Below are 19612 nucleotides of genomic sequence, written 5' to 3' on the forward strand. Positions count from 1 at the left end.
AAGCCTCAAAGTGTTTGTTGCTTATGCTCAGTCATTCTCTCGTCTGATGTCGAATTCAGGATCCATCGTAGCATTGGCAACAGACAAGGACGAGCTCTACGAGGCCCATATCGACACCAGTCAAGTCGACGAGAGTCGACTACTTCGTAAGATCGACATCCGAGTCGTACCTTGGTTGGGCCTCCTCTATTTTCTCAACTTTTTAGATCGGGGAAGCATAGGAAATGCGAAGGTGATGCTTAGCTAGCTAGCCAGTCGAACTTCTAGACTCTGACGCGTTTTCAGTTATACCACATGGAGACCGACTTGGGCATTACAGACAAGCAATACCTCATTGCGCTTACTGCCTTCTTCTTTCCATACGCGTTGCTCGAGGTAAGGAGTATGAGCAATCATTTTTGCTCATGCTAACCTTATGCAGCCTGCGAGCAATGTTATCCTCAGAAGGGTTCGACCCTCGATGTGGCTTTCTTCGATGATGTTCGTCTGGGGAATTGTTATGGTATGTGTTAGAAGCTGTTTAACATCTTCGCAATGTAGTCACTCTAGACAAGATGTGCCACGGATTTATACACAACTACGGAGGGCTCGTCAGTAAGCCTGGCAGACTCTTGAAGCTGATCAATATCGAGCCCAATATTAATATTTAGCCTTGCGAGTACTGCTTGGAGTGGCAGAGGCTGGTTTATATCCCGGAATTGTATTTTATATCTCCTGGTATGTTTATAAGTTCCATGTGCCCTCAGAATCCCGCTTTGGGGTGCTGATATCGCGCATGCAGCTGGTACAAGCGGTCTGAGCTTGGTACACGGGTAGCAGCATTCTTTACTTCTGCAACTATAGCGGGAGCATTTAGTGAGTGCTTCATAATAGTATCTAATTTTTCGTGAATCAATGTATGCTCGTAGGCGGTCTCCTGGCTGCAGCTATATCCAACATGAATGGTGTGGCAGGGAAGCCTGGCTGGTCTTGGATTTTCATACTCGAAGGACTCCTCACCGTATTGTGTGCGGTTGCTTCATATTGGGTGATCTCGAATTTCCCTGAGACAGCCGGATTTCTGACCAAAGAAGAGAGTAAGTAGTGAAAGAGGATCTCCTAGGCACTTACTCGACACTGACATGGATACAGGGGTTTTCGTCATTAGACGTTTGAGGGACGACATGCAGTTCAGCGCTGGCGGCGAGGAATTCAAAGCCCGATATATCTGGCAAAGCCTCAGGGACTGGAAAACCTACTTGGCTAGTACGTGAATTCATATCATTCTCGTCAGAGGTACTGAGTGCACACAGTGGGCATATATATGGGATTGTGGGTCAAAGAGTCATAACCTTGGTTGTTACTTACAAAATATATCGTCAGCGATGGACCATTATTCGCATTTTCCTTATTCACCCCAACAATCATCAACGAAGTTCGTGTTTTCTATATATGTTCAGATAATATCCCGTACTCAAACTCGGCTTCGCTGCTGGAATTGGTAGCTTGGTGAGCGCTGTCAATGTTCATTCTGCTGAAGTGTTTGACCAGTCCCCAGGTTACACAGCAACAACAGCGAATCTGCTTTCCGTGCCCGTATACATCTGGTCATGTATAGTGACCGTGATCGTCGGTTTTGTTGGTGACCGCCTTGGGCGGAGGGGATACATCAATTTGTGCGCAACATCATATATGTTTGAATTTCGAGTTCTCATGTATTACACGATAGGATTCTGTTCGGAACGGGCAAGTGTTTTCAGCTTTCAACGACGAAACATAGGCTATAGATCTTCCAGGTCTGGTTGGTTATATCATACTCATCACATCCAGAACTCCAGGACTATCTTATTTCGCATGCTTCCTAGCTTCATCGTGAGTCTCATGAAACGTTGACTCGAACGCTTGCGCTAACTTGAGAATTTCATCGTCAGCGCTATATATCCTACAGTTCGTATGTATCGATTCTCTTTCTATTCTGCACTCCGATATCCTGTAACTGATATGGTCGTGAATACAGCGAATTCGGTGTACGTCGGTTGGTTTATTCTTATTTCTCTCACTAACCGTACTTCAGAGCATGGGTGGCAAGTAATGTTGAAGGCTCCTATAAACGAGGTGTTACACTAGCCATGGCCATCGGGTGGTACGTTGATCCATACATTATGCCACCAGCCAGTGTAACTGACATCAATAAAGGGGAAATTTGAACGGAGCTGTTTCCTCGAACGTTGTGAGTCCGCAAAACAGGCTCAAGCTAACTCCCGACTTATCAGCTCATAGTATCGTGCTCGGGATGCACCTTGGTACAGGCTCGGTCATGGCATCATCCTCGCCTACATTGCAATTGGCTGGTTATCCTCAGCCGCATTCATGATCCTGTTGCGCAGGGAGAACGAGCGAAGAGACAGAGGAGAGCGCGATGAGGTAATTAACAGCGACAACTCTGGGGAGGAAATGAACGAGATGGCATTGAAGAATGGGCGTTTCGAGACAGTCAACGATGCACGACGCGAGAAGGGTGATGAGTGGAGTCAATTCCGATATACCCTTTAGACACAATTTAGTATGCATCGAGAACGTAAGTATGAGGGTAACACGATGAGCGTCGTGTAATTAAAGATACAAAACGTATATGTGATCGTGTCCAGAGCCTCCGTCGTGAAACAAAACACGATATATCAGTGCAGGAAAAGAGAGGAACTACCACTTGTAGTCTTCTATTTTTGTCGACGTGGCGACAGGTGCAGGGGCGGGATCTACAGTGCTCTGGGGGGATTCCTCAATCGGCGCAGGAGCGCTGCGCTCATGGCCACGGTTGTCATCTAGCCACTTGTCCATATCGTCGGATTTATTGGCGAATGGGCGTTTACCCAAAAGGTCAATCATATCCTCACTATACAAAGATCTGTCAAGTCAACGCGGCCAGAGTGGATGTTGTATGACGCACCGCGTAATGACCTCCTTCTTGAGTAGAAGCTGGGCTACCTTCTCCACGCTTTCTCGGTGGAGCGTCAGAAGTTCAGTAGTCCGCTGATGTGCTCCACTAAAACAACATTATTAGCTGATGTTGCAGAGACGACAAAAATACACCTACGTGATCATTTTCCGCACCTCAGAATCCAACATCTCGCTCGTCTTCTCACTGAATGGTTTTGTCCAGCTTTCCTTCTGACTCTCACGACCACCATAACTGACGGGACCGATGATGGTGTTCATACCATAATTTGCGCATGCTTCAAATGCCATACGGGTGATCTTTTGGAGATCATCCTGAGCGCCTGTTGTGATATTCTCTGGACCAAAGAAAATCTCCTCCGATACACGGCCGCCAAGGGTCATGCATATTCGGTCCAACATCTGCGGAGTCGAGAGCAGGTAACGGTCTGGAGGAAGGTACTGTGCGGAAAATGGTCATTTGTCGGATACTGTCAAAGAACATCTGTACTCACTTGCGCATATCCCAAAGCCCCAACACCACGAGGGATAATGCTCACTTTGAGAAGCGGGTCGGCATGTTCGAGGTACCAGCCGCAGACAGCGTGACCAGCCTCATGATAGGCAACGGTTTTCTTCTCCTCAGAACTAAGGACTCTGCTCTTGCGCTCCAGACCTGCGATAACACGCTCAATTGCGCTCTCAAAGTCGTCCACCTTGACAGACTCGTGACCCTTGCGTGCGGCATGAAGAGCAGCTTCATTACAAACGTTCGCAATGTCTGCTCCTGAGAAACCTGGGGTAAGAACGGCGAGCTTCTGAGCAAGCTTGTCCGTATCGAGCTCCTCGGCTAGCCGGAGGGGTTTGAGGTGCACCATAAAGATACCTTTCCGGCCGGAGACATCTGGACGGTCAATGGTTATGTGACGGTCAAAACGCCCAGGACGCATGAGAGCGGGATCCAGGACATCTGGACGGTTGGTGCCCGCGAGTACTACAACGTGCTCCTGGGTTCCAAACCCGTCCATCTCCACCAACAACTGGTTGAGAGTCGACTCCCGCTCGTCATTTCCACCAAAGTTGCTTCCTTTGCCCCTGGCCTTTCCAATAGCGTCGATTTCATCAACAAAAATAATGCATGGTGCGTTCTTTCTCGCCGACGCAAACAGATCACGGACGCGGGAAGAGCCGACACCGACGAACATCTCGACGAACTCCGAACCAGACACGGACAGGAAGGGGACAGAGGCCTCGCCAGCAGTCGCTTTTGCTAGCAAGGTCTTCCCAGTTCCCGGAGGTCCCGATAAGATAGCTCCGCGGGGTATCTTTGCACCAAGTTTCTCAAACTTGGCGGGCTCCTTCAAAAACTTCACAAACTCCATAATCTCTTCCTTGGCCTCGTCCATACCCGCAACGTCCTTGAACTTGACCTTCACATCTGTATCCTTGTTAAAGAGCTTGGCTTTGCTCTTTCCTATGCTGAAGATGCCACCTGGTCCACCACCCGCACCACCTCCAGCTCGTCGCGACATGTAGAGAAGGAGACCGGCGAAAAGGATAGTGGGAGCGAAGTTGAGTATGGTATTAAAGGTAGAGATCTCTTCGTGATAGGCAACTGGTATGCGTTCGTGGGGAGGAATACCAAGCTCTGCCTGAGCCTCGTCAAGCTTCCGTTCAAAAGCCTCGACGCTGCCTATTGAGAAATAGTAATCTCCACCGAGGGATGCTGCAGGGTACATCGCGCCGGTTGCATTGGAATGCAACTTGACACGGACTTTCTGTCGGTTGATGACGATGAGCTTGTCTACTAGTGCTTTGTCGAGGAACGCGGTGCGGAACTCTTGCCAGGTAATTTCGCGCGAACCCGAAGATGAAGAATTGGTCAGGGCGTAAAATATAGCAGCGGACGTGGCGAGGAGGGCAAGTTGGTTGACGTTGAATCCATTATTGGGATTGTTACCGCCTGGTGGTGGTGGTTTCTGTCGCGGAGTCTCGTCTTCGTCGGGCTGTTGACGAGACCAAGTTTGCTGCTGATATCGCTTGAAAAAAACCCTCGAGTCCTTTCGGGATTTCTGAACCTCCATCTCCGGATTCCTTAGCTGCTTCACCGTTGGCCTTCTCCTTGCCTTTCTGTGCATTTCCCTCGCCCGCTTCATTCCGCCGCGGCTTGGTGTCATTGTTATCTGACGGTGTTGCAAACGTCCTCTGCCATCGTGATGTACTTAGAGAAACCAGTCGACGGTCTGCAAGCCTGGCAGCACGAAGAGAACGGGACAACATTAGACGATGAGGTGAAATGGAATGACTGGTCTAGTCGTGCCACTACGGCGGAATTGAACGCTTGCGAAAATGTGCGGATGCTGATTATGTCAGACGGTTTCTGCCGCTGGTCTACGTCCGACGTCGGCGTGGCGCATTCGTGACTAAAAAGGCACAACGAATATAGCATGTTGACCGTGCGCTACTTTCGCAAGCCTTACTACGCAAACTGTCAGCTCTCATCACCACCTTCCTCCACCTCGAACGCACAACAAAACATCTCTTTGTCTAACAACACAAGCCCTTTACCGTCGGGAGCCCATTTGATATTTCTTGTTTCAAATTTTGCTATGGAGCTATCAATGATTCTGATTATGGAGAAATGACGGAGCAACCTACTGTTCGCCGGTACACCGATGCACTCCGCCATGTCTTCCCCTACCCCGTTTTCTCCAATCCATTCGTCGCTCCATGTGTAAATGCTACCACTCCCGGTGCACAGGGCCAAGCTGCCTTTACGGACTGGGTTCCACTGTGCATGCAGGACTGGCTTCGAGTGGTGCAAAACACAACGCAACCGGGGAACGAATGGATCCGATGATGCCGGAAAATCGTACAAGTGGACTACCGTGGGGCAGTTTTCTACAGTCACTACGTCAAGTCACGTTCAAAGAAACAATTGTCTAGACAGACCAAACCGCACTAGCAGTAACGTGCCAGTCTTATTCCATTCAAGCTGGACCGCACCCGACTTTGGGTTCGGCTTCGTTGGATCCGTGCGCTGCAAGCTGATTATCTGTGGCCCTTGTAATCGTTCATCTAGTTGGAGGACGCTTTGTCAGGATTCGCCAAAGGATTCGACAATTATGTATTTCGCACAAGACAAAAATCCTCGACCTTGCGTAGTTTCAAGCCAGTTTGACGGTTCCCGCCATAGTGTCTACCAAGATTGAGTATCTTCGGGCTTGTTAAATAATCTACTCACAGCGCCCATTGGTATCCTACTTGACAACTCGAGTATTGCAGCCGCAGACCAAGTCAGACCATCAAGGATATGGATCTAGAAGTTTGAGTAACAGTGACGTACGCGACAGACGCATATACCTTATCGTCCCATCCTGCCACGGCGAGGAACATTCCAGTAGGATGCCAAGCCGCATTGCGAACACCAAATCCTAGATTTGGCTCAGGCGAAAAAGTCCCTTGCACATCTCCGGCTAGGGAAAGGATATGCAGCTTGTACTGCCGATAAAGTACGTGAGTGAACGTCGACTTTGCGGTCGAAGATCACGAACCTCCAAAATACCCTCCCAGACTGCGATATGATTACCGGTTGGAGACAAAGCCAGAGATGATAAATGGGATGTTGGTACAGGAAAATGCTGTGAATGCCTTCCTAGTCATGAGCTATGAATGAAGACGGTGAAATGATGCTTACCCGCACTAATTTGTAAGAGTCAGTTGTGTCATACACACCCACGGTGTCTTTTGACCTATGTCGCTCAGCCAATACAAAGTAACGGGAATCAGAGCGGAAAGCGTAGCCTGTGATTGATTTAATGACATGACAAGTGGACGGTAATACTGATAGACGGTACCTCTATCGGGATGTATTGGAAACTGTATGTAAGTAGCATTGCCCGTTACCAAAGACCAAATGGTAACTCGAAGCTGCCGAATGAATCGTAAATAACTGGCAGACGGCCTAAAGGGATTAATACTTGCACCCCACTGAGAAAAGCAGAGAATGTGACGACCGTCCGGTGCCCACTCAGCTTTGAGGAGGCCTTCAGCACCAGCCTCGATTCGTGCATTCCAAGTTTCATCTCTTAGCTTGAAAACCTCTACTATGCCTTTTTTGGCGGAAGCTGCAAGGAGATATTCGGAATCGCATGACCAGCCGGCATGGGATATCCATCCATCTGCCGGGCTGGATGGAGTTGACTTTGACGTTGACAGAATGGTAGCTGTACCGGAAGGCGCGGTGATTGACCATGTACGGGTAATCTGTAGAGTATCTGTTCGCCTGACGATCAAGGTGTTTTCGACGACGTTGAGGATGAAGTGAGCGCCTGGACTAAACGACGCTAGATTTCCGGATTGTTTGTAGATTTCTGTAAAGTCCATGGTCAACGTACGTTGCGATGATTACATACTAAATTTAGAATCATGATTATGTGGTTTAGCTGACTAAGTTGGTTGGACCCCTAGTCTGATTCAGTTTTTGACAAACTCACCGATCGTCAGACTATATGTCACTGCGTATGAACACAATGCTGACCACAACGCTTGTAAGGTATCCCGATGCTTTAAAAGGGCACCGTAATCCATCCGGACTCTCATATTCCTCCCTCTAAATATGGTAGACTCATCGCGGGTATCAATTCAATCCGCCTCTACTGCCTTTCATCCTGAGGAGAGCAGCGGGATTGACTCTGCTGCCACTCTTGAAAACAAGTCCAACTTAGACCCATATCTAGTGCACTTCGATGAAGGCGACCCAGCCAATCCAAAGGTACTTTTCAGTTGTCACAAGACTACCATATCGATGAGCTCATCATCTCGTTCAGAATTGGTCCTCTGCCAAAAAGTGGTACCTTACCCTCGCTGCCGGTCTTCTGGTCCTCAATGCGTGTGTACAATATCTCTCATAAAGTATTAAATGCTCAAGTTGCTTTGTTTGCCCTATCTAGCACCTTCTCGAGCAGTGCCCCATCTTCTCTAGTACCCACTCTCATGCAGGAATTTGGAATATCCCAGGAAGTCGGAACGTTGACCATTTCCCTTTTCGTGTGCGGTTACTGTATTGGCCCTTTGCTGTGGGGACCGTTATCGGAGCAGTACGGACGACGCCCAATATTTATTATATCTTTCTTCATATACATGGTCAGTGGGCATTTCCATTCCTTGCTTGCCTGTTATTCAGTTGCCTTTATGTTTAGTGCTTCCAAATCGGTTGTGCTTTGTCGCCGAACGCCGCATCCCTTTTGATTTTCCGTTTCCTTGGTGGTACATTTGCAGCTGCCCCTTTAGCAAATTCAGGGTAGGCACTGTCTACTCCAGTGGAATAGTCCTATTTTGACAAGGCGAATTTTCAAGCGCTCTCATATCGGACATCTGGGACGCAAAGGGACGTGGCGCTGCTCTCGCGGTTTTCACTGTCGCTCCGTTTGCTGGACCAGGCATTGGACCAGTAGTATCAGGATACCTTGTCCTAGCTGGCGTCTCATGGCGCTGGCTATTTTGGATATTGACCATTTTCGCAAGTGCTTTCTTTATTTTCTATCGGCCATAACTCACGCGACCGCTTTTAGGCTGGAGTGTGCTGGTTGCTGATTGTTTTCACGATCCCAGAGACATATAGGTGAGCATCCTTTGCGTAATGGCTTTTTGTAGGTGTTCATCTCTTCATCTCAGTCCGGTCCTTCTTGCCAAGAAAGCTAAAGAGATCCGAAAGCACACTGGGGACGAGAAATACCATTCTGCCATCGAACTACAAAACTTGACACTCGCGCAGCGCTTGGAAAGCATTCTTGCTCGGCCTTTCAAAATTCTCTTTCGCGAACCCATGTTGATTGCCATAACTTTGTACATGAGCGTAAGTTTTGCTGTTTTGCAATCGACGGACAGTGCCATTGACATGGCATTCTAGTTCGTCTACGGCTGTATATACCTGCTTTTCGAGGCCTACCCTATAGTTTTCACTCAGGGACACAACTTGAATGCGGGTGTGTCTGGACTCATGTTCCTTCCATTGCCCATTGGCGGGTTTTTTGCTGTTGCAACGGTGCGCATATTTAATCCTTGTGCTCCGTTCCGCCTTTTTAACACGCGTTTTAGTACATTATCTTTTTCAACCCAGGCTATGAGCGCAAAGCCCAGGAATGCGCACCAAATCCTGTGCCGCCAGAGTTCAGATTGAGGGTCGCCATGATTTCAGCGCCATTCTTTGCCGTATCATTCTTCTGGTTTGCATGGACATCATTTCCTAGCATTTCGTTTTGGGCTCCGATGATGTCTGGTGGATTGCTCGGATGGAGCATATGCCTGATATTTGTAAGTTGTCACAACCTGCATGCTGGCCTACGGCTTACGATGTTTTCGAAGCTTGCCCTGTTCAACTATATCATTGATGCATATTTATCTGTCGCTGCCTCAGCGCTGGCTGCAAACACTGTTGTTCGCAGTCTGTTTGGGGCTGGATTCCCTGTGAGCAAAAACACTGTTGTCACTTTCATACGTCAACTGATCAATCTTTGCTCAGCTTTTCGCAACTCAGATGTACGATAGGCTTGGCCCTGAATGGGCTTCATCACTACTGGGATTCATCGCTCTGACCATGATGCCAATTCCCTTTGTCCTGACAAAGTAAGTCTTATACAATGCTCGCTGCTTCCTGCTGGGCTAACACTAAAACAGATATGGCCCGATGTTGAGAACCAAGTCGAAATATGCTCCTTCCGAACCACCACCTTCAAGCTCCCCGGTATAAATTATTATCTTATTTTGCATATGAGATTAGACGAGTTTCCAGGTACCATACATACCAGTACATAACGCATAGAAAAATACAACAGTTTATAATCTATACTGCTATATATTTACAAAAGAATTCAATCAAAATTGTTCCTTGAATCAATCTACGCTTAGATGGGTCTCGTGTTTTAGGGCAAGAGGAGTTCTCCAGCTCCATGCTCGGGGGACTCGGTCACAATTTTTTAGAGTCGCAGAATACAAATGTTTAAATTTACAGTCGGGGACTTGGAAGCGACAAATTACATGAAATAAACGTTGGAAGGTGGGCGGGACGCCCACCCTAATATGACATGTAGTTCCCACACTGCAAAGAATCCAAATATTAATATTAACGTCGACGACTTAAAACCCATTCTACTTGCCCAGACCCCACCATGCCTCCCATGGCACTGACCGGTATCGTCACTAAAGCTGGCTGCATGCACAAGACAGCCACCGTGACTGTTTCACGCCATGTCATCCACAAAATCACCGGAAAAGTACACTTTTACTTTGACCCTACGAACCACAAGTATACTCACCCTGCTTTCAGCGCATTGAACGAAGCAAAAAGATCTTAACACACGATGAACAAAATGGTCTGTCACCACCACGTTATTCCCCGCATATATGCTGAGTCGTGGAATAGCCCTCCGATTGAACGATACCGTGTTAATACGCAACTGCCCTCCCATATCCGCGCGGAAACGCTTTAAGCTGGAGAAAATCTTGAAGAGTCCAGAGACAGAGCGGGATTTGGCACATATGCAGGCTGCACAACAACATTCGTAGGAGGTGGTAGTGACATCGAGTGAATGTGTACGTCTGCTCACTCGTACAGACGAAGTTACTTGCTCGCCCAACGTAGTATTTTCGACCTGGTTTTTCCACGAACCAATTCCTGGTTTGCCGAACCCCCAGAGTCTGCATGGCATCTAGACTGCGCGTCGAGTTCTTGTTCATACTCGCCATGTAGAGGCACTCATACCATGAGCCTTCCTTTGAAAATATACGTGCTACTAACATACTTTCGACTGACCCAGCGTCGTGGATGGTTTTACTCTCTTCATGCCCAAATGATGCAAAACTTCACGTCTAGAGAGCCCTCGAAATGAGGGCTCGGTGACGTCAAGGCTGGGTTACTTGAGCTGGTACACTTCGCGAAAGGGAAGGAACCACTTGAGGGCTCAGTCAAGAACGGAAAGCTGATGGGCTGTCAATATCACGTATATAGGGTTTATATTTATTCGAAACTGTGGTAGCAACATGTTTGTAACCATATTATACTCACTCGAGTCTAGCAGTGATCCTGACACCGTGACACGTACGCCAATCTCAGCAGCAAGGAAAAACAAATCATAGTTGTGATTTGATGCCGTCCAGTGTCCACCGTGACAAAGTTGCAAAAGAATGGTCAGCCTCGCGGCAGGCTGTTACGTTCGAAGTCAGCGACTTCAATCCATCTTATCACTATTTGCAACTGGATCATGGTCATTGTCAACAACGGTTTCAGCTGAATCGTGAACCTTCTATCTTGAGCGACCCGCTCTGAGCTTTCCAATCGTGCTTCTTTGGATGATCCCTTTGGATGATCAGTTCGATCCAGCTCGGCCTACAATCACTTGGTCCCCACTACATTTTTTCACCGTCGTCCTCGTCCACATTTTTTGAACTCACATAACCTAGGATCTCAGTCTTGCACGTATTTGTGTATTTAGGGATGTCGAGGGGTATGCCGCGGGCTTATTACCGTGAGGTACAAGAAGAGGTTACAGTACTAGACGAGTGGGAATTAGAAGAAGGTACGATTGTTTTTGATCTCGCGTCTTGCGCATGAAGTGACATAGTTATCCACATGGACCAGCTCCATATCATCAAGAGCCTGACTATGATATCATCCCTGCTCTTCCGCTACCAGTAGAAAGATGTGCTTCGAGCGACTCGATCTCATCAACCGTCAGTCTCCAATTACCTCCTATTCTCGCATAACTAACACTGAGCATCAGCAATCATCCGTCTACTCTGGTCTGGAGGACCTAAGTGATATGATGTGCAATATGCCGGAAGAAGGTGAGTTAACTCATCATTGATGTGATTTGAGAGCCTAAGAACTAGTCACAGTCTTCAATGGCACTGGGACCAGCAGCACCTCGAGAGTTGACATTCCAATGGTCTCCCATCCGTCGATTGTCACTGCTAGCGCCCAACCCCTTTCAGCTATGTCTGCTAGCTCGTCGGATCCGGCTTCACCTCCGAGCAGTTGGTCCTCTATCCTAGGAAAACGGAAAACAGAGGAGCCTCCTGACACCTCCTTGTCTTCACGTAAGAGTGCGAGAATCGGGGATGCGACTATTAAGATTCATTCAATCGTGGGTTGTTTCTCACGCGGTTTTGAGGAACTCTTTCTGACACAGTTCACAGGCTCACGATCGAAATCTACAGGCTTATTTTGATAGTAAAAACATTCCCTTTGGGGTACAGTGGCTGATCGCGAAGCTGGTCACTTATGATGTTCTTGCATACGAGGACATTAATATTCCTGACTTGGATAAGCTCCGCGGCACAAACCAAGAAGCTGCCCCACGCGTGGCTCAGGTGTTTGCATGCCAGAACTCCAAGGGTGAGGCAGAAGGATACTTCGTGAAGGAGAAAGCCGTTCTAGTACGGTGCTTCTTTGGCTTGCGATGGTCGATAACTGATGTCATAACAAGTCGCCTTGGAAAGAGCTTGACCGGGAGCACGAACTTGCTTTCGCAATGGGTGATAGTTTCGACGGGTTCCAGCGACAGGCCGATGGTTGGTATGGGGGGAAAGTGCATTTTGGTGCAACTTTGAAGGCTATCGATAAGAAGACCACAACGCCCGAATACCGCATTCAACTCAGTCCGCCGGAGCTTGGGCCCTCGTCGAGACTGGCCCGACAGTATGGTTCGAAGAATTTCCTACGCGTGAAGGTACCGAGGAATATTCTAAACAAGTCTCAGCATGGCCTTGTGGAGTTTTTTTCGCAACACTTTCTCCTCTGTGGTCTGGTCTATCGGGCATTCTATGCAAAAGATGGAACTGTTTTTCTCGTGGCAACGAATTCTTCGACGGGATGTGGTCGAATCCCTTCTCATGCTCACCCCACACCGCCGTCTCTGGAGGATTTCCTCGAATGGCATAATCCCCTATATTACAATGCGGCTCAGGTTGGCAGCAGTTCTGATTTTTCGAGAACAATGCTGATGTGTTCCAGACTGTGGCCAAATGGTCCTCGCGGTTTGCATTGGGACTTTCGAACTCTGTCCCAGGTATTACCATCAGCCGGGATAATATCATCTATTTGAAAGAAGATGGTAGGTTATGACTATTGTTATTTGATTATAGTGAAATTTGACTTTTGCGTCATAGACCCGGGAGGTCCGGACATGACAGATGGCTGCGGATATATAAACAAAATTGCCTTGAAGGCATTACGCGAGCTCTTACAATGGGACACATTACCGACGGCAATCCAATGTAGAATTGCTGGCGCCAAGGTAAGAGACACTTCCTCAACTGTCAGGAAAGCCAAATACTTACTTTCCTATAGGGACTTCTACTCCTGCATCCTGATTCATCGGAAAATTGCTCCGACGTCCCTCGGGTTTGGTTGCGCCCATCACAGATCAAAGTCAAGTATCCTCCGACTCAAAAACTGTCACCTGGACACTTGACAATTGATGTTCTACGGTCGTCTCATATGCGCTCCCCCTCCCACCTCGCTGCAGAGACTATAGTGAATTTTGCTGAAAATGGTGTTCCCCACTCAGTATTTATTGATCTCATGAAGGAAGGTCTGGATGTTATTGTCAACAGTTTGCTTGACTGGAAGGGCCCGGACGCCATGTATCGCCTATGGCATAGTGTTGCCAGAGCCGGTGCCGTGGTTTCATCCAGATTGGCTCGTGAAGTTGGCGGAGAGGCTCGGTCAAGAGGTTTCGCAGTCAAAGACGACGACATTGAAGATGATGACGAAGATGATCTGAATGCGGTCATCGAAAATCCCCGCTCAGTCGCTTGGTGGGGTGACGAGGTTTCGGGTTGCCCTTCTAGTCTTGAAGAGACTGTAATGGTCATGCTTGACTCTGGCTTCACTCCGGACAATTGCCCAGTCCTCGCTGAGAAGCTTCGCCATGTTCTTAAGACGATGGTCGACAAGTATGTGCAACGATATAAAATCGAGGTGCCTATGTCTTGTGTGGCATGGATTGTGCCAGGTGCGAGGTCATCAATGATCAAGGCTTCGTTTATTTGACCATTGTGCACTTCAGACCCTTCTGGAACATTGGCTCCCGACGAGGTGCAGATTCTCTCGAGGGATTCGAAATTTCGCTGTCCTGATGGAACGGAGTCAAATGTTGTATTGGGTGATGTCCTGGTCAGTGTTATACAATGTTCTCGACTCGTTGCAGACTCTGAACCTATAATAGCTCACACGACACCCTTGTAAACTGCCGACGGATACTCAAAAGGCATGCTGATCGGTCGTCTACTGTTTCTTCTGCGTCTTAATGGTTTGGAGGCAGGTCAGAGCTGTCGAAAAACCGGAACTCAGGCAATACACAGACGTGATAGTGTGCTCTGTGCAGGGAACTCGCCGCTTTGCAGACCTTCTTGCTGGAGGTATGTCAAATCATGAAATCGTACATATGTCAAGACCCTGAGCGACCATTAGGCGATTACGACGGGGACAAGGCAATTGCCGTTTGGCAGCCCTCCATTGTGTCGCACTTCAAGAATGCCAACCTTCGATATTCTCATCCGCCTGACGATCTCTCCGAGAATTTCCACAAGAACACCCTGCGAGTCGACACATTGCTAGAACAACACCAAGGAAGCACATTCGGCGACCTCATACCTCACCTGCAGTCATTTATGTTGGGAGGACTGCGCGACATATCGTCAGTCGGAAAGTACTCAAATTTACACGACGTGGCGGTGTACACCCTTGGATATGCGCACAAGGAAACAATTCGCTTGGCTTACATGTAAGTCGCGGTTACTACAATGATGTGACACACATTTTATATTGCTACAGGTTTTGCGATATTCTCGATGGAGCGAAGAGTGGATTAACCGTTTTACCGGAGGTCGTCAAGAGCGATACAAAGCTCTACCAAAAGCGCTCCCCGGAGTGGAAAGAAATCGGGGAGGAGAAACCGGAAACCAACGAAATCAACGTCCAGCGTCCCAGAGGCATGACAGAATTCGTTATGGATGCGATTATGAGCCACGCCCGGAAATACCGGGACCTGAAAATGCAAGAGGTTGATAGTGCTTTTCGCAAACCGCACAGTCACAGAGATTCCACTCTCGAGAAGCCATGGCAGGATGCCGAGTCAAGGGTGCGGCGAGTGAAGTACAGCAATGACGATGCTGCTTTGACAATGCAAACGGAACTCTCCAAGATACGCGAACACGTCGAAAAGATACGTGAAGAACACAAAAAGAACATTCGTCGTAATTTCTCTGGCCTTAAAATTGAACGGCGACAGGACATTCTTCGCTCCCTCGCTCGTGATTTCGTTGCTGCCCCAGACCTTTCATCGTTTCTGTTCTTCTCGTCGGAGGAGGTGGCAAGGCTCAAGGCTTCCTACGCATATATTCATGATTGCGCAAACAGTTCTGGTCAATTCCCCTGGGACGTTGCTATGCGAGAGCTTGGGATGATCAAGGCGAAGAGTTTTGGTCCGTCGAAGACTGTCGCACTTGGTTTCTATGAGAGGTTTGTATTGACGCGATCGGCCTTTCATTGATAGTTCATTCAGTATACGTTGATCTGCTATTTGTAGGCTAGTATCTCTTTAGTAGCATGTACGCACTTTGTATCAGTAGCATTCGGGGATAAGTACAAGTCAGTTGTCCGTGATTTAGCACTCCTTGGGGACCAGTATCCTCACAGCATCATCTGCCAGCGTCTAAGCGTTTGGCTTAGCTTGAGCCTGCTGAAGCTTCGTTTGAATTTCGACAAGCTGCGACACAACGGGTCGTCGGGTCAAACTCATCATTGGGAAAGACGGGCAAGTGGCAATACCTCATTTTTCTTTTTCTCTGATCTGTCCTCGCCGTCATTTATCTGTGCATCTACACGTTTTCTGTGATGCTGATGAGCTCTGCATTTAACTCGGACATAAAACCAATGACATTTCGCTCTTGATAAATTCCAGGCGCGTCTCCACATTGGTTTTGGCCTCATTCTGATCTTGAGGTACCAATACAGGTCCTACAAGTTTATAGACAACATTACTAGGGGTCAAGTGCGCGAATTCCTGGAAGATGGAGTTGGTTAAATGAATCTGGTAAAGATTTTCGAAGGCGAACCTTTTTGACCATCTCATTCTCAGAAAGCTGGGCATCGAGACGAGTGCGATTCTCCACGAAACTTGCGAGTTCTGTTTGTATTTTTTGGTAGTCCGTTGATGCTGATTGATAACGGAATTCTAGAGACATGATGGAAAAAATGGCTTGCCCGATGAGCCCAGAGCGTTGCAGCCAAGTCCCTAAGCTTTAAGATCGGGCATTGCCGAAATGTCAACATGTTCATCAAATTGCGTGGCTACGATTAAACGTTTAACCATAAATTGATATCAGAGGAATATTTCATTTCTGTTTTTCTGTCTATTCAGCTCATCTTTCAATGACCAGGCTCGATATCTAACATATGTCAGGACGGAGCGTTTCATCCCGCGGAATCTATTCGGGTCGCCTCCATGTGCGCTCCGCTCCAGTACCTTGGACGTCTGACTCAGGCGTGTGTTCCGCCCAGCCTTGGCTCGATATGTCTGGCAAGTACTACCAATTATAAATTTACCAAGAAATACGTCATGTTACATCTAATTGTTCTTATTTGTTCTCCACGGAATTGACCTGGTTCCGGTGTATCAATAACTGCAGTATGCGTCGGTGTTCCGTCAGGAATATATTGGTCACATCCATGTGAGCATGAAGCACGATCTGATAGTGTGTGAGCGCTAAGCCATCCCTTTTTAACTAACATGAATCTTCAGTGATTTATCTTAGCCCCTCACCGTATTCTTTCTCATTACCTCCGCATTCGCCGCAATGAAAGTTGATTGGAGTAAGGTAGACCAACCTGATCTTGTGTTCCAGCAATTTCCAAGTCGACGATCCCAAGTATATGGCACAAAGGGTATCGTCGCATGTTCTCAACCTCTCGCAGCGGAGGCTGGACTCGAAATCCTAAGGAAAGGCGGGAATGCAGGTGAGTGCCCGTGTTCTCGATCTCAGCCTCCACTGACACTCCATGCTCTCGTTTGCAGCTGATGCTGCTGTTGCAACCTCTGCCGCTCTTAATGTTACTGAGCCTAGTTGCTGTGGTATAGGAGGGTGCGTCTGTTCCAAGAGCTAGTCCATCACCCCAATCTGAGTGTGAAATAGAGATGCATTTTGCCTATTCTTTGATGCGAAAACGAAAACCATAAAGGCAATGAATGGCTCTGGTCACTCTCCTCAGAAGTTGACAGTCGAATACATGCGTCAACGTGGTGTCAATGGCGGCCAGATTCCTCTCAGAGACCTTAACTGTGTCACAGTCCCAGGTTTGTTTTATTTGACAGCTTTGATTACACGGTGTGTAACAAATAGTGCAGGTGCTGCTGCTGCGTGGGTTGATACGGTGGAAAAGCTCGGAAGCGGAAAACTCACCATCGCTGAAGTTCTGGCGCCTGCGATTAGGCTCGCCGAAGAGGGGTCCGTGATATTTATCACATCACTCATTGTCAAGTTTATTGACTATTCTTGGTGGCAGAGTTCCGGTATCCGAAGTCCACAGTTATAATGTCAGTTCCTTTTGTTCACGTTGGAACAGTTACTGATTTATCTACAGTGGCAGCACTCAGAAGAGTTGATACAAAATGCGTCGCCAAACGGACATGAAATGCTTCTGAATGGAAAGGCACCTCGCCCAGGTCAAATCATGAAGTTCCCAAACCTTGCCAAGACCTTCCGTGCTGTCGCGGAGCAAGGAAAAGATGGTTTCTATAAAGGCCGTATCGCAGAAGCTATAGTGGAGCTCGTTCAAAGTAAAGGGGGTGTTATGGAGCTCGACGATCTTGCAAAGCACGAGACGTCATTCGTAGAACCGATCAAATACACTTATGCTGAGGATGTAACTGTTTATGAGGTGAGGCGTCGATGGTGTCTGTGGTTCACGGGTAAATACTAACGTTATCAAAATGTAGTGTCCCCCCAATGGTCAAGGTGAAAATAAACCAGGTTCCACAGGGCGTAACTAATACTAATACTCATTGCCAGGTATCACTGCATTGGTTGCTCTTGGCATTCTCGAACAAATGCAGGAGCAAGGAAAGATTCCATCTCTCTTAGAATTAGAACACAACTCTGCCGAATATCTCCATGCACTCATTGAGGCTCTACGGTGCGTGTGCAGTAGTCGAATCTCTTGGATTCTTGATCATTCATGTCTATTTTATTTAGTCTCGCCTTTGCGGGTGAGATCATTGCATGCCTTGCTTGTGTTTCGCAACTGACAGGCAGCAGACACGCAATACTACGTGACTGATCCTGAGTTCAACAAGATCCCAGTCGATGAACTATTAAGCAAGGTTAGAATTTGAGTCTGCATTCTTCTGTCGCATCTTATCTGGGCTGTAGGAATACTTATCCAAACGCGCTGCTCTATTCAACCCTCAAGCTAGAAACCCCAAAGTGATCCACGTGAGCCTTGCTCGACCGCCATCCGCATTTTAATTTACTCACAGTGGGGTAGGGAAACCCGGTAAACTCGTCTGATACAGTCTACTTCACTGGTATGAAAGAGACACAGCCTTTGATCGTCTATGTACTAAGTGTTTGCGTATTCCAGCCGCAGATCAGTGGGGAAACGCATGTAGTTTTATTCAGAGCAATTATGCTGGTATGGCATTCAGTTTTTCCGCGAGCGCACGTGTTGATACTTTGCAACCAAAGGATTTGGGACAGGAGGTGGCATCAATTCTCGCCACAATTTAGACGATACTGATTTTAAACGAAGCTGTACCAAAGGGATGCGGCTTTACTCTTCAGAACAGGGGCGCTGGATTTGTTCTGCGCGAGGGTCACCCTAACTGCTTAAAGGTATATCATACAATAAACTTAACGGCAAGACCCATTGAATTGTGTCGTTTCTGTAGGGCGGGAAGCGGCCATATCACACCATCATTCCTGCAATGGCGTTACGAGGGGGCGATCTGTTCCTCTCCTACGGTGTAATGGGTGGTTTCATGCAGGTATGTACTCGCACCCTTCCAGTGTCTGTAGATAGTGATCACACAAATATTATACAGCCCCAGGGCCACGTTCAGGTCCTGCTCAACATGCTGCGTGGGTTCACTGCCCAAGCCGCCCTTGATGCCCCTCGATTCTGCATCTCAGCTGGGATGCCTGACCCAAATGACAAGGATCCTGACGCCTTCGGTGTAGTCAGCGGCGGGATTAACTTTGAAGACGCCATTCCTATGTCGACCATTCAGAAGCTTCGCGGTATGGCTTTTAGTTGTTTTTGATATTGCTTCTGAATTAGTTGCCTTAGCTATGGGACATGATGCCATTGTTGTCAGCGGCTGGGGGAGGGAGATAATGGGCCGTGGGCAGATCATCCAGAAGATTAATGATGCATCAGGGAAGACTGTTTGGGCTGCTGGGTGTGACCCAAGGTCGGACGGTCATGCCGCAGCACAAATTTAAATACCTCCTATGGGGGCGCATGGAGTTGACGCGAATTGGTCCCGCGGGATCAAACGCTCCGTCCTTACACATGGTAGATGAAAGGAGAAAATATTCACTTTAACAGACACCAGAGAAGAACGAAGTGCAATAAATGTCCGCAATAATGTAGCAAATTATGTGCTCTAACAGAGGGTATAACTTATGAATCCTCTAA

General features: G+C 47.8%; 8 protein-coding genes across 8 annotated transcripts; 5 read left to right on the forward strand and 3 right to left on the reverse strand.

The window, feature by feature from the left end:
- Positions 1–46: 46 nt before the first annotated feature.
- Positions 47–2532, forward strand: DEU56DRAFT_725552 (MFS general substrate transporter; the record flags this gene model as incomplete). Its single annotated transcript, XM_041347875.1, has 15 exons — positions 47–232; positions 286–375; positions 422–502; positions 555–594; positions 651–717; positions 782–855; positions 909–1076; positions 1132–1245; positions 1293–1311; positions 1363–1418; positions 1520–1686; positions 1760–1851; positions 2054–2122; positions 2176–2209; positions 2260–2532. 15 exons carry the CDS (start codon positions 47–49, stop codon positions 2530–2532), a joined length of 1530 nt encoding a protein of 509 aa, XP_041214410.1.
- Positions 2533–2679: 147 nt separating this feature from the next.
- DEU56DRAFT_868281 (ATP-dependent metallopeptidase Hfl) lies at positions 2680–5193 on the reverse strand (the record flags this gene model as incomplete). The annotated part of the gene is made up of 5 exons (XM_041355472.1): positions 2680–2872; positions 2927–3022; positions 3074–3375; positions 3429–4909; positions 4965–5193. The coding sequence occupies 5 exons, from the start codon at positions 5191–5193 to the stop codon at positions 2680–2682; spliced, it is 2301 nt and encodes a 766-aa protein (XP_041214411.1).
- A 73-nt stretch (positions 5194–5266) lies between these two features.
- On the reverse strand, positions 5267–7311 carry DEU56DRAFT_769906 (WD repeat-containing protein 8). The gene is made up of 10 exons (XM_041351376.1): positions 6898–7311; positions 6771–6843; positions 6611–6717; positions 6468–6554; positions 6277–6414; positions 6158–6232; positions 6052–6112; positions 5866–5991; positions 5572–5814; positions 5267–5520 (listed from the first exon to the last, which is right to left on the reverse strand). Exons 1-10 carry the CDS (start codon positions 7297–7299, stop codon positions 5405–5407), a joined length of 1428 nt encoding a protein of 475 aa, XP_041214412.1. The 5' UTR covers positions 7300–7311; the 3' UTR covers positions 5267–5404.
- A 101-nt stretch (positions 7312–7412) lies between these two features.
- Positions 7413–9807, forward strand: DEU56DRAFT_769922 (major facilitator superfamily domain-containing protein). Its single transcript, XM_041351377.1, has 12 exons — positions 7413–7687; positions 7743–7804; positions 7866–8058; positions 8115–8215; positions 8272–8434; positions 8487–8536; positions 8590–8770; positions 8825–8959; positions 9013–9228; positions 9280–9381; positions 9437–9540; positions 9592–9807. Exons 1-12 carry the CDS (start codon positions 7532–7534, stop codon positions 9662–9664), a joined length of 1536 nt encoding a protein of 511 aa, XP_041214413.1. The 5' UTR covers positions 7413–7531; the 3' UTR covers positions 9665–9807.
- A 275-nt stretch (positions 9808–10082) lies between these two features.
- Positions 10083–10479, forward strand: DEU56DRAFT_907111 (uncharacterized protein; the record flags this gene model as incomplete). The annotated part of the gene is made up of 3 exons (XM_041356870.1): positions 10083–10187; positions 10241–10286; positions 10337–10479. The coding sequence occupies 3 exons, from the start codon at positions 10083–10085 to the stop codon at positions 10477–10479; spliced, it is 294 nt and encodes a 97-aa protein (XP_041214414.1).
- Positions 10480–11407: 928 nt separating this feature from the next.
- On the forward strand, positions 11408–15467 carry DEU56DRAFT_868283 (RNA dependent RNA polymerase-domain-containing protein; the record flags this gene model as incomplete). Its single annotated transcript, XM_041355473.1, has 14 exons — positions 11408–11489; positions 11552–11643; positions 11694–11757; positions 11809–12056; positions 12109–12348; positions 12399–12878; positions 12926–13025; positions 13081–13208; positions 13262–13928; positions 13983–14089; positions 14142–14183; positions 14238–14334; positions 14387–14699; positions 14750–15467. 14 exons carry the CDS (start codon positions 11408–11410, stop codon positions 15465–15467), a joined length of 3378 nt encoding a protein of 1125 aa, XP_041214415.1.
- Positions 15468–15629: 162 nt separating this feature from the next.
- Positions 15630–16161, reverse strand: DEU56DRAFT_725843 (prefoldin subunit 6; the record flags this gene model as incomplete). The annotated part of the gene is made up of 4 exons (XM_041347887.1): positions 15630–15683; positions 15746–15806; positions 15856–15980; positions 16033–16161. The coding sequence occupies 4 exons, from the start codon at positions 16159–16161 to the stop codon at positions 15630–15632; spliced, it is 369 nt and encodes a 122-aa protein (XP_041214416.1).
- A 612-nt stretch (positions 16162–16773) lies between these two features.
- DEU56DRAFT_947919 (gamma-glutamyltranspeptidase) lies at positions 16774–19538 on the forward strand (the record flags this gene model as incomplete). The annotated part of the gene is made up of 18 exons (XM_041359072.1): positions 16774–16933; positions 16992–17058; positions 17110–17270; positions 17322–17421; positions 17480–17510; positions 17558–17854; positions 17913–17931; positions 17986–18109; positions 18169–18182; positions 18232–18296; positions 18346–18408; positions 18461–18500; positions 18557–18607; positions 18661–18675; positions 18725–18807; positions 18864–18959; positions 19017–19212; positions 19262–19538. 18 exons carry the CDS (start codon positions 16774–16776, stop codon positions 19414–19416), a joined length of 1737 nt encoding a protein of 578 aa, XP_041214417.1. The 3' UTR covers positions 19417–19538.
- Between the last annotated feature and the right edge of the window lie 74 nt (positions 19539–19612).

Source organism: Suillus clintonianus (genome assembly GCF_016758775.1).
Source record: "Suillus clintonianus strain FC179 chromosome Unknown DEU56scaffold_4, whole genome shotgun sequence".
NCBI classification, from domain to species: Eukaryota; Fungi; Basidiomycota; class Agaricomycetes; order Boletales; family Suillaceae; genus Suillus; species Suillus clintonianus.

Bases quoted from the DNA above. Each gene is read 5' to 3' on its own strand.
- DEU56DRAFT_769906 (XM_041351376.1), bottom strand. From the start codon at position 7,299: ATGGACTTTACAGAAATCTACAAACAATCCGGAAATCTAGCGTCGTTT. The intron at 6,555-6,610 runs GTAAGCATCATT...AGGCATTCACAG, and splicing joins ACTCTTACAAATTAGTGCGG to CATTTTCCTGTACCAACATC. The intron at 5,992-6,051 runs GTGCGAAATACA...TCCTCCAACTAG, and splicing joins AGGTCGAGGATTTTTGTCTT to ATGAACGATTACAAGGGCCA.
- DEU56DRAFT_769922 (XM_041351377.1), top strand. From the start codon at position 7,532: ATGGTAGACTCATCGCGGGTATCAATTCAATCCGCCTCTACTGCCTTT. The intron at 7,688-7,742 runs GTACTTTTCAGT...CATCTCGTTCAG, and splicing joins GCGACCCAGCCAATCCAAAG to AATTGGTCCTCTGCCAAAAA. The intron at 8,435-8,486 runs GCAAGTGCTTTC...GACCGCTTTTAG, and splicing joins TTTGGATATTGACCATTTTC to GCTGGAGTGTGCTGGTTGCT.